At 40.1% G+C, this 13,044-nt stretch overlaps 1 protein-coding gene across 1 annotated transcript; it reads left to right on the top strand.

Annotated features, from left to right (window-relative positions):
• The first annotated feature begins 7,765 nt into the window (after positions 1-7,765).
• On the top strand, positions 7,766-12,693 carry cyc1 (cytochrome c-1). The gene is made up of 7 exons (XM_076268336.1): positions 7,766-7,877; positions 9,248-9,438; positions 9,599-9,725; positions 9,981-10,138; positions 10,824-10,984; positions 11,991-12,091; positions 12,260-12,693. The coding sequence occupies exons 1-7, from the start codon at positions 7,797-7,799 to the stop codon at positions 12,362-12,364; spliced, it is 924 nt and encodes a 307-aa protein (XP_076124451.1). The 5' UTR covers positions 7,766-7,796; the 3' UTR covers positions 12,365-12,693.
• Positions 12,694-13,044: the final 351 nt, after the last annotated feature.

Below are 13,044 nucleotides of genomic sequence, written 5' to 3'. Positions count from 1 at the left end.
AGGTTTGGCATAACTCACTAACACGGGCAATGAGCTGTCTCTCGTGTGTGTGTGTGTGTGTGTGTGTGCGTGTGTGTGCGCGCGTGTGCGTGTGCGTGTGTGTGTGTGTGTGTGTGTGTGTGTTTGTTTGTTTGTTTTATATGCAGTCACATTCACCAGCTATTCAACATTGTACCTCACCACATGAATGGTGTGAATGGAAGACCACATCGATGAATACATTGGAACGGGAACTGAGAGCAAAATCAGAGAGCAAGATGTTTTGCTGGTTGCCAAAATACTCTGCAACACATGCAGGTGTGAAAAGAGCTTTACTTTGGGACTATTCACTAAGAGTAATACTGTTGAAGGAGCAAAACAGTGTCAATTGATTTGTGTAATTACACGTTTTGTCAAGCACATCATACTGAATATTTCATACAGTGTCTAAAATAGTTTTTGCCACCCAAAAGGCAGATGTAATTGTCCACTCCCGAAAGAAAAAAAAGCTCTCTAAAATAAAACAGCTTTTCTTCAGACGGTTAGACAGAGGCTAACCTCAGGAGGATCTTGTTGTTTACAGTGGGATAAGCTTGCAATGACTTTAGATTGCCATGGTAAGTAACAGAGAAGTCTGTGGTCTCTATCTCATCACTCTGTAAGATATTGCCCCCTAAAATACCTGAGCCACTTGGGAAATTGCGAGGATTTCTTGGTGAGCATTAAATTTGTAAAAATCTCAAATGCATCTCTTTCAAACCTTAGAAGCCCTGGTACACACACACACACACACACACACACACTAAACATCTCCCTCTATATATCCTATAATCAGAGATAATAGTTTTTCTGCATTCTTCCACTAGCACACACAACATGTCAGAGTAAAGCCACTGAGTTGCAATATGTAAAGTATTCAGCTTGACTAGATTAAAAACTAAACTAAACTAACAACATTGAATCCTTTGATGTTGTTTTCTCCACCTTTTCCTTGCAGACAATGTATTGCTGGTATTTATTAAACAAAAAAAAAACACTGCAAAATGAACATAGCATTATATTAAGAAAAGACCTGAGGTCATCATATTTGGATTCCCTTGAATTTATAATGAGAATGTTGTATAATTTGTTAATGGTGTACATTTAACAGAGCAAAAACCAACAGCATAACTCAATATGCATAGCTAAAAGCAGTCAGCTGAAAAAAGTGTTTGCTTGGTGACAAATGGCACCTGAAGACATTCAGTGTTCCCTGACAAGGACATTTCCTGAGAGAAATCTCTTATAAGGACAGTACTTACTTGGCTTATCTGTACTGTTACGGCCAGCTCGTTCACAGACCGCAACATAAAGGGAGACGACAAATGTTTAATCAAAAGATAATTTATTGAAAATAGAGCAAAATTATAAGCAACGAATGTCTAGGGGAATAAAATGTGGTATGTAATGCTGTGCCTGCGTGGATGCAATGAATGTGTCAGTATGTCAGAAAAATAAGAGAAAGAGAGTTAGTGAGATAAGGGGGAGAGAAAAGGGAGAAATGAAGCAATGTGCCTGTGTCGAAAGGAAATCAAGAAAAGAGCCAAAGAGTGCCTACAGAGAGAGAGAGAGAGACCCTTTTGTAGCCCCACCTCCAGATACAGGTGCACCTCATAATGCAACTAGCCTAACCAGGCCCAGCCCTGCCCGTGCACTGACAGGCCATGACCTATAGGGGGCACAGGGGGTCGTAACAGTACTATCTTTCAACAGAATGACAAACATTTGCATTAAAAATATTTATATTCCTTAAAAAAGCTTGGGTATCAACTTGGGTATAAATCAAAACAGATTCCAAGATTATTAACACTTCTGAAAGTAAACTAGCCTAGTGAATACCAGTAAACCAACGTTTTATTTTTTATGTATTTGTGCCATGCAGAGGTACTGGAGTATTTTTGTTTTATAATTCAGACTTCACATTCCAGAAAGAAATGTTGCCCTTTCAGGCCCACCACACTTGCATAACATAACACAGACATAGATTAAACTTTCCATGTTCTTGGCTTCTATCATACAAAAAATAGCCTAGTGGTTGGGGTCACATTTCAGATGTCCAAGTTAACAGCTCAACTTTGACTTCTTACAAGGTTCTATTCAACAAATGTTTAAGTGATTCAAAGATTCAGTCCAAAGATTCAACAGATTTGTATTGGAGAACTTTGTCTCACAACCTTTCTCTGATGTCTCCTTATAAAACTATAAAAAGTGGTTTGAGCTGTTCTGCCATCAGCAGCTAGCCTGGCGGGCCATCCTATATCATTGAAATGTATAGTCTGGAATTGACCCATTCACCTCGCTTAAAGGAGAATTCCGGTGTGATATTGACCTAAAGTGTATTGAAACATGATACCGAACGTATGTCTCATAGCCCATCTCGGCTTGTCCCCTGCACTCCAAAATCTGGCGCTAGTTAGCCGATGCTACCAACAGCTTTTTCAATTGTGGTGCTTCGGCATCGGGCTAGCCATGCAAATAAATCACTGTTTTACACCATTTACGAGGCTCAATGTATCTCCACACTTCATTGGTAGACTTCCGAGGGCCCTGACATTTTAAACGAGACATTGAGAACTTTGTAAAAGCACTGGTAGTTTACTTACAAGACGATTTATACAGACAGTATCTTCACGAAGTTTAGCGTTTGCAGCCATCTTGAATTTAGTCACGATAAGTCGAGCGATGAGTAAGAATGAACAGGTATGATAAGGGATCAGATTCCAAAAATAATTCAGTGGAAATGCATGGATTCCAGTTTCTTCCAGTAGCAGCAACTGGAATCCATGCATTTCCACTTATCGTGACTAAATTCAAGATGACTGCAAACGCTAAACTTCGTGAAGATACTGTCTGTATAAATCGTCTTGTAAGTAAACTACCAGTGCTTTTTCAAAGTTCTCAATGTCTCGTTTTAAATGTAAGGGCCCTCGGAAGTCTACCAATGAAGTGTGGAGATACATTGAGCCTCGTAAATGGTGTAAAACAGTGATTTATTTGCATGGCTAGCCCGATGCCGAAGCACCACTATTGAAAAAGCTGTTGGTAGCATCGGCTAACTAGCGCCAGATTTTGGAGTGCAGGGGACAAGCCGAGATGGGCTATGAGACATACGTTCACACTCGGTATCATGTTTCAATAAACTTTAGGTCAATATCACACCGGAATTCTCCTTTAATCCAAGGGGCGGGCAGAGAATTGTCTTTCAAACTGCCTAGACATGTACTAGGCCAGCGCTACGACCATATCCGTATCCGGTCGGCAAAACGGCAAATACATCCTTCTTCGAAAGGAATGACTTAAGTGCATTGTGTTGCTCGACTTTCAAAGAAAAGCACAAGTCCAACTCCTCCAAAGTTGACGCCAACGCCGATTCAAACAACCGCTCTTCGTTCGCCATACCTTCCTTGTTGTTCACCGTCGTAGGACTGTCGCCATCCTGTTAAGCCCACCTTAAGACTCTCTAACAAAATAGAGCGCTGTGATTGGATGACGTCCACGGCGTCAGCCAATAGAAATTCCTATGGTTTGATACGTACAGGCTGAGCAAATTAATTTGCCGCCGCTAGATGCGTCTAGATTTCTAGGCTAATCAGCAGATTAGATGCAAACCAACAAACCTACATTCTGCAGTTACAAATTACTTTCAAACTGTTGCTTACTCTCTGAGCTCCTCAACAATAGATCTTAATAGACATCTCACAGCCTCTCCTTGGCCAGTACTGTAACGGGTAGTGACGGGTTGAACTTGGTGTGGTAGAAATTGGCAAAAAAACAAACATCACAGCATCTACATCATACATGTAGACAAAACAATATCAGATGCAAATCATGGAAGCGATAAGGGCTGAACATGTCAGGATCTGGCCTGGACTGTTGACATTGTGCCACCCTGGTGGCCATTCTGTGTATTGTTTTCTGTCATGTGCTTTGTGTTTACCTGCCTGTCACCTGTCTTTGTCTCCGCCCCATCTCCTTATTTGGTCTGTGCTTCCTGTCTTGTTAGTTTTCCCTCCGTTTCTGCTTCCTCACCTGTTCCCTGTTATTGTCTCGTTGGTTTCATCCAGTTCTCTGTCTTTCTGTTAATTGGTATGTGTATTTACCCTCCTGTTTCTCTGTTCCTTGTTGGATTGTCTCTCTGTTTACCCTGTTGAAGTCCTGTCTGTGAGTAAGTTTGTCCTTCATTAAAGTGTGTTTTTCTAAATTCTGCCTGGAGGAGTCTTGCGCTGATATACCGTGTTAAAGAGAAGGTTGAGAACCATTTGAAAATTAAGTGGTTCCTGCTGTGCACAGTGTCATTCAAGAGTACACATCAGACTTTGTTTATATGCTGCCTTGGTCATTAGTCTGTTTAACTTTTCAATATTTCAGCTTCCACCATCAATAAGCTCTTTCTGCTTCCTCTTTTACAATGAAAATTACAAAAACATGGCCACCATAACTGGTGTTCCTGTGTCTCAGGCTTTCTTTTGGGATGGCTTCAATATTGTTGAGGTATAGTTTAGGCACTTTGGAACAAGAGAATACAAGTGCATTGATGAGCCCAGACATTTTGACCACCTGCCATATTATGCAGTCATACAGGCATTCACCTGCCATTTAAATAGCTTTTATCAGCTGAGGTCTTCATGACTTCTGAGGGTTTAGTTTAATGCTCAACAATCACTCAACATTCAAAATAAAAACAAATGAGCAGCATGTCCTTTATGTGATTCAAGGCTTGTTTAGAAAATGTTGGAAGTTAAACTGATACAGCTCTCTCTGAGAGTGCCTTGTAGCATCAGATGCCAAGATGGCAGCAGCATTCATCCTTCCGAACATGTAAACTGAGAGGTGAATCATGCACTTGCTGTTCCATTCCACAGGTGCTCAGGTAGACTGACTTTTAGGGGATCTGGAGGTGAGGATCTTGAACACGTGTTGTGCTTGCTGGTGCGTTGTTCAACTGAAAGATGCTGCTACCAGGGAATGATATTGCCATGAAATAATGTCTCTGCCCTGCGACAATGTTTTGGTAGAGGCTAAATGACAAGTGTCAAGATGACTTATCACATGAATGAATCAGTTTTTAACAACAAATGAAAACTAGAATGCATTTCTACAGGAAATGAAAGTGTGCGTGCTCAGCAGTATAGCCGAAGGTCACTAACTGGATCAGACATGAATAAAGAGAGTAACTGGATCAGATATAATTGAAATATATTAATGTCATTGTTTTAACTGGCATGTTTGGTTCAAATCTTCATACAGGCTAGTCTTTTGGCAGCCTGTGGTGTTTAGATTTTTTCATCAATCAATATCTCTCACTTTGGCCTATAGGACACTGACTGGATCTGCTCCTAGTTATTTTAATTCAATAATCAAGCCTTACATCCCCAACCGCCCACTGCGGTCTTCTGATGAGCGTCTGTTATGTCGACCAGTCATAAAAACTAGGTCTAATTCCAGACTCTATTCCTCAGTGGTTCCATGTTGGTGGAATGAGTTGCCCAGTGCTCTCCGTTCCTGTGGTAGTTTTGGGTCGTTTAAGAGGGGTCTAAAGACATTTCTATTCAACATGTACTGTGTATGTGTTATGGTTTGTATAATGTTTTATTTTCATTAGGCTGTTAATTAATTTGACACTATTCTAGTCTGCATAGTCTGTCTGCCTCTTCACCCCCTCCATGTTTGGTACTGTCTGTCCACTAGCCACTTGTACCACTGTCTTTATGCCTCACTGTTTGCGTGCTATATTAGCACATTAGCACATATGCATAACCCCCCCCCCCCCCCCCCTCCATGCCACAGCAGAACTGTGGCCACACTTATACATTTGCTTAAATAGTTAAATATATAGATAGATAGACTTCACATATTTTTTATTTCTGCATTGTTGCACTGTTGACTTACTCATTTGCACTATCATCATGACCACTATCACCATTGCACTACCACCATGACACTCATTCACACAGAGCACCTTAGAGCACCTTACCATACCTTACTATGCACAGAGAATCACAGGCTCAGTCCCTGCCTCAGTCATTGCAAGCGCCTCTGATTTATTAGTCACCACTATGTGGATACTGTTTTTAGAATTGATTTAGATTAAGTGTTAGTATAATTTGTATTTCTGTAATTGTATTTTAGTATATTTTTACATATTGTATTAAGTGTTAGTATAATTTGTATTTTAGTATATTTAGCATATTCTTTATCTTCTACTGTCCTTACTGGTTAGTTGTGTTTTTATATTATATACTTTAATTAGTCTTTCTGCTGTTAAAGAATGTGTTTGTGTTGTATGTATGCTGCTGAGACCTTGAATTTCCCCTGGGGATCAATAAAGTATCTATCTATCTATCTATTGTTTATTATTGATATTCTCCTTAATGTAGTCTTACCATGTCATTGTTTTTATTATTGATTGAATGGACATTATTGTTTTATTATTGCCTTTCCCCTCATTTTCATTGCTTATTTTATTAGGCTATTGATTGAATTGATATTATTGTTTATTATTACTATTCTCCTTATTATATTTGACTAACATTCTAATCTGTTCCCTGTTAAATATTATTATTTTTGTATTTATGTGTCGCTTTGGACAGGGGCGTATAAGGCACCGTACCTCATTGAGCTGAGCTTGTTAGCCCCTATACATCAGCACCCTCTTTGCTCTCTTGATGCGGGTCTTATGGTCAATCCATCTAAGTATAAGTATATATACTCTTTTGATCCTGTGAGGGAAATTTGGTCTCTACATTTAACCCAATCCGTGAATTAGTAAAATACGCAGTGAGGTGAAGCACACACTAATACCGGTGCAGTGAGCTGCCTGCTACAACAGGGGGGCAGTGAGGGGTTGGGAGCCTTGCTCAAGGGCACTTCAGCCGTGGCCCACTGGTCGGGGCTCGAACCGGCAACCCTCCAGTTACAAGTCCAGAGTGCTAACCAGTGGGCCACGGCTGCAAAAAAAAAAAAAGAGCATTTGCCTTCTGTGCATTCTACCTTTGGAACACCCCTCCATTAGGCTACATAAGAGCAATGGGCACTGTTGTTTTAAATCTAGATTTTTTTTTCTTCAAAATAGCATGGCCTGGGATCATGCCCTATAAACAATGCATTGATTGACTGATCAATGAACAATAGTGTGCAAGGGCCCGCACACTAACCATAAGATACAGCTGGTACCACAGTAGCCCCTATTAACATGGGCTATAATGCAATTGCCAGGGCAGCACATTCTGTGTGGTGTTTCAAAATTGTAAGCTTACTTTTTATGTTATACTGACATCTAAAGGTGATTGAAATAGCCCTCCTCTGCTCTTTCTCTTCAAGTTTTTTTTTTTATTGGCACACTATCTCCCTGTGGAAATATACATACATAGGCCTATTCTTACTACCAAATAGTTATATATGGTAAGAGACAATTGAAAAGCTCAATTTAAAACTTCAGTGCATGTGATTTTATTTCTAAATTAATTCAAGCACAAGAGCGAATCATCTGATTGGCTCTAAGGACATCCAGTACCATAGATGGCGCTCTCCACAATTGTATGGTCTACTAGGTTGAATAATAACGTAGTAATAACTTATAAAATTAGCTATTTATGATCAAATCAAGCTTCCTGGTATCCTACATGTTCACGACATAATACATGTTGTATTTATTAACAATTAAATGTTTGTGTAATGGGCTTGTGTAACGAATTTTTTTATTTTTTTAGGTAACAAAACACGCCTACTCGCGCCGAACTCCGGCCGAAATTTCAAGTGGGACAAGAACCGGGGAGAAGATGGCGGCTCTCAGAGTGGTCGCGACGACTGGGTGTGGGAGAACCCTCCTAAACGCTGCAAAATCAAGTCACACACAAAAGGTATGATGCTGGCAAATGGTAATACACTTTGTACATTACATCTCTGTATATTATAGTAGCACACTGTTGCTAAACGCCCCGCCGTTGATCACAGTCCAGTAGCTACTGAGGTTGAGCTAGCTGATGCAAGGTCACACCGGTGGTTGAGTTACCTATCATTATATAGCTAGCTAACATTATTTTTGACGGCTGCAAATGATCTACCGTTACTGGAGGTGATTTATTCAGTGAAATTGTATTTTTTTAACTTGTCTCATCATGTGAAGTGTCGTGGTTCGTCTTTGTGTCCGATGTTGCTAGTGGTTAAAATTAACTAACGTTAGATGCTAAAGCGTATGCTAACGTTAGGCTGCAACCAGTTAATACGTGTTATGTTAGGTCCTTGTCAACGCTGGAAGTTTGAATGTCGAGGGTGCCAGACATTTTAATGTGTATCTTTATCATTCTGAGCAGCTCTAAGTGAAGAGTTTACATGTCATGTGGTGTATGCTACTAGGAGGTCAATACGTCGGCTTTTGACTTGTGGAACTGATAGCATGCTAGCCAATATTTTGTTTTGATCTTAGCTTGCTAGCGAAGGTAACCTGTCTCGTGTTTCGTAAGGACAACCCAAGGAAGCTAATGTCGGCTAACTGCAAACAGACCAAAGCCTGTCTCCTATTAGACATTCTCTGGCTCTATTAACAAATTAGCATGCATTGTTTTACCACTGTAACCTTGTGTATGGTTACATCTTACTAATGCTACAACAAATTAGAACATCTGGAATCTGCCTTGTCAAGATTTAATCGCCATCTGCTCAAATCTTAATGTTAGCGTTCAGTAATTTCTGAGTTAGTGTTACATGATTGCGCTAACGTTACATGCTTGTCTTGCAACGAAGTACATTTACATAGCGTTTATGCAGGTTATCTTGGAATAATGCAGCCCTTACCCTTCTTCAGTGTTGCACAATCATGTGAGGTCACACTTTCGTAAGAAGTAAGGCGAGTGCTTTAGAACATTAGCATGTCTTTAGAACATTAGAAGGTCAAATTATTGCTCTTTTGTACAGTAACATCACATAGCAGCAACGTTAGTTGTGTTACACAATTGTGCTGTGGTGGTTAATACACTCTCAGCACAGAAATTATTGACTAAGTTTAATGTCAAGGAGTGGGGATGTCCATGATTCTGTCAGGTGCATCTCTGTATAAGTTCTGGAATTTCTATAAAATAGTTTCATGATTTATTCCCTCTATGTATTTTTTGTTTGTTTGATCATTTTAATTGTAATTTTGTATTGTTCTTTTTTATGTTGTTCCTATACCTTTTGTGCCATGATACAGCTGCTGATATAACATTAATCTAAAACCTAAACCTTTCCATAGGCTCACATGTCATTTGCCAGCTTACCCAAGGGAAGGAAGGTGGCCCTGACCACGCTTGGGGTCCTGACAACCGGAGGCGTGGGTCTGGCCTTGGCCCTCAATCAGTCGGTTAAAGCCTCGGACCTGGAACTGCACCCACCCAGTTACCCATGGAGCCACGCTGGCCTTGTGTCCTCCCTTGATCATGCCAGGTGAGCCTGCCAGGGTTTTCAATCTTGATGTTGTCATAGTGAAACATTGAGATTGTAGTGATCAGATGAATGTGACCAGTGATGACCATGTGCACTTTGAGAACTTTGTTACTGGTTGACACATGATGATCATCATCTTCCTCTTTGGTGTCCTCTGCAGTGTTCGTCGGGGGTATCAAGTGTATAAGCAAGTGTGTTCGGCATGTCACAGTATGGAGTACCTTGCTTTCCGTAACCTGGTGGGAGTTTCCCATACTGAGGCAGAAGTCAAAGTATTAGCTGAAGAGGTGAGAGGTTGCAAACCATACACATTGCAATTGTTTTGGGAAATATAATGTATCTATTTTCTGTACAGATCTGGAATCCTACATCTATTAATTATGACAAATTATTTTTGACAAACCATGGTAATGCGTTGTAGGGTTCAGTATTTCGTTCTTTGAGATGGAATTTCATCTCAGTCAATCTGATGAAAAGTTGCTCATAATTTTGATATCTTGCTTGACTCGTGCTCTACACTGTCCCTTCCATATCTTGTGCAGATCGAGGTGGTAGACGGTCCTGATGATACTGGTGAGATGTTCACGCGGCCTGGAAAGCTCTCTGACTATTTCCCAAAGCCCTACGCCAACCCAGAGGCTGCTCGCTCTGCCAACAACGGAGCCCTCCCACCTGACCTTAGCTACATTGTCAATGCCAGGTATCATTTAGCTCACCTCATTTCACCTCCAGCGCATTAAGCTTAGGACAGCCCTAGCTGATAACCTGAATTGAGCCTGCCGATTGTGTACAGTAATTTCCTGTGTATTAGCCACATTGTGTATAAGCCGCAGGACAGTGTTTTATGCAAGTTAAAAGGAAAAAAAAACTATTAATACCATATTAACTACCCCTGTGTATTAACCTTATAGCTGAAGAAATCAATGTATAAGCCGCGGCTATTAGTTGGGAAATTAGGCTAAGGCTTGTATGGTAGATATTATGTTGCACAAAACTCATGCAAAGCAAGCAGTGTTATTAGTCATTTAGTTTGTTTGCTTTTGGTACCATTGTACTGAATTTTACAAGTGCACAAGTGTGTCTAGGTTTATTTTTATTTTTTGAGGGAATTTATTAGTTTTAGTGTGTCATGAAATTTAATGATTTTCCATCCTCTCGTGATCAGCAGATAATACAGAGGATGCAATCACACACGTCACATGCTCTCATTTCTTTTTGCTGTGTGTGTGTGTGTGTGTGTGTGTGTGTGTGTGTGTGTGTGTGTGTGTTTTTCCCCTGACAGTCAGAAGTGTAATATGCATTCTAGATAGATAGATAGATAGATAGATACTTTATTGATCCCCAAGGGGAAATTCAAGAAACATTCTGTGCTCTGACCTTCACAGGCATGGAGGAGAGGACTACGTGTTCGCCCTGCTGACGGGCTACTGCGACCCCCCCGCAGGTGTGGAAGTCAGGGAAGGACTATACTACAACCCCTACTTCCCTGGCCAGGCCATCGGCATGGCACCTCCCATTTACAATGAGGTGCTGGAGTATGACGACGGTCAGTTCACTCTGAGTTTGTTGACTGATAGAAACGAATTGACTAACTTCACATCTTGTCTTCAGTTAACCATTTGTCATTAGGGATGTCAAACATCTTACCTTTTCTGAAGGAATATGGGAGTAAAATTAAATCGATAAAGTCTATCATCAGAAGATTGAAATGTTTTGAAGACTGAAATGTGTTGAAAACTTGTAACTGAATTGGAGCTCGTGTCATAATCAAGTATGACACAAATTATAAGGCCCCAGGTAATGGCAAGTTGTATTACCTCTTCCAAAGATGCTATGTTTTTATTATGGGCTGTCTTTTGCCTACTGTTGCAGGATGGCCTGGACAGAGGTTTGCGCTTCTAGTTGGTTGATGTAGGGCTGGGCGAAATGGCTAAAAAAAGAATGGCCATATGCACAATGATATATATATATATATATATATATATATGATTTAATAAAATAATGTTAACAAAGTTATACAATGGTAACACATCATACTGTCATACATCTTAATAGTTGCATTCAATAAAAAAAGAACTTTCACAGCTCTTAAAGTGCACATGCATATGGGAAAATGTGAAAATTGTCGTCAGCAATTGTCAAACATCATCACACAGCTATATTGTCAATGTTGCTGTATGAAAAATCATTTTTATATAAAATAATCGATATGCAATACGGCACAGCTATGTGTGTGTGTGTGTATATGTATATATATAGAGGACATGTATACAAGGGGGTAGGTTAACAATGAGACAATGAACGATATGGTGGAGCATCATAAACACTTTGTACATAATAGAGTGAAAATAAAATATTCAAGAACTAGTTAAAGTAAATGTAAAAAGATGTTCATATATACAATTTACATTTAAAGTTAGTGTATCAATGCGTAGAGCTGCAGAAAGATACATGTTAGAATAGAGATCACGTGGAACAAATCTAATTACTCTCTTTGTAATGTTGACATGTGGTGTTCTGAATCCTTTATGTCTTGTTTTCTCCTGCCATAGGAACCCCTGCCACTATGAGCCAGGTGGCTAAAGATGTGTGCACCTTCCTGCGCTGGGCAGCGGAGCCTGAGCACGATCAGCGTAAACGCATGGGCTTGAAGGTTAGCCAGAGAGCTGTTGTAACCTGCCATAGATTAGAAATAATTATGTTTTCCTTGAGTAGCATAGTGCTGAATATGCTACTGTACTCATTCTACATTCACACTCATTGAACCTCTTTTTTTGTTTTTTCCCCTCCTCCAACCTTCTTTTTCTTCTGTGTGTTTTAGCTGCTGATGGGCTCTGCCATCTTGATCCCACTGGTTTACTACATGAAGAGGCACAGGTGGTCTGTCCTGAAGAGTAGGAAGATCGCTTACAGGCCTCCCAAATAAGCCAGGATCTAACTTTGCTCAGTCTTTGATGCGACCGATTTCCCTTAACTCTGTGTACATTCATTGAGCTGCGGTCGCCTTAACCAGTAATGTCACATGTGCTCTCAAAGTGCAGGTTTCTCGGCCAGCAGAGAGGAAGAGAAATGTGCATGCACAGCCTCTACAACATTTTTACTGTAAAGAATAAATTATCTGATAAAATATATATGTGTTGTGAGTGACCTGTATCAACCTCTGGGGAGACCATGTCTTACGGTATTCTGCTGAGCTGGTGTCATCAAGTACGTCTAGACATGTTGTGTAAATATTTAATAAAACTCTGGTGTACACCTCTGCTGTTTTTCTTTAACGAGAGCCTGACCCACTGAAACTTTTTTAATGGTTTGTTTACCTGAAACTTAGTAAATGGGTGTGCCACACATTCCCTGCATCAGATATAATCAGATGTAACTTGTAAAATGTTGTCTGTTCAATGAAGTAAATGGGTATATATGTGAACCAAGAACATGCATTTATACAAATTCAACACAATATTGGGATTTGAAGACGTGGAGAAACGTCACTCAATGCTACTGTTAGAATTTTTAAATTTGATGAGGCTCAGGAGCAGTATGGATATAGGTGTTCAGAGAAATGTTGCTGTCACTCTTTCAAGAGTTGACCCCCAGTCGTGACGTCAT

Source organism: Alosa pseudoharengus, unplaced genomic scaffold (assembly GCF_046254945.1).
Source record: "Alosa pseudoharengus isolate Yale_2024_CS ecotype anadromous, Long Island Sound unplaced genomic scaffold, YU_APseudo_1.1 YU_APseudo_1.1_scf_5, whole genome shotgun sequence".
Taxonomy (NCBI): domain Eukaryota; kingdom Metazoa; phylum Chordata; class Actinopteri; order Clupeiformes; family Clupeidae; genus Alosa; species Alosa pseudoharengus.
Note: the sequence above shows the minus strand (reverse complement) of the source record. Positions and strands in the feature narration are given on the sequence as shown.

What these genes read in the sequence shown, in the direction of transcription:
- cyc1 (XM_076268336.1), top strand. Translation starts at nt 7,797, where the DNA reads ATGGCGGCTCTCAGAGTGGTCGCGACGACTGGGTGTGGGAGAACCCTC. An exon ending in TCCTCCCTTGATCATGCCAG is followed by an intron (nt 9,439 to 9,598) that starts GTGAGCCTGCCA and finishes TGTCCTCTGCAG; the next exon opens with TGTTCGTCGGGGGTATCAAG. An exon ending in AGCTACATTGTCAATGCCAG is followed by an intron (nt 10,139 to 10,823) that starts GTATCATTTAGC and finishes TGACCTTCACAG; the next exon opens with GCATGGAGGAGAGGACTACG.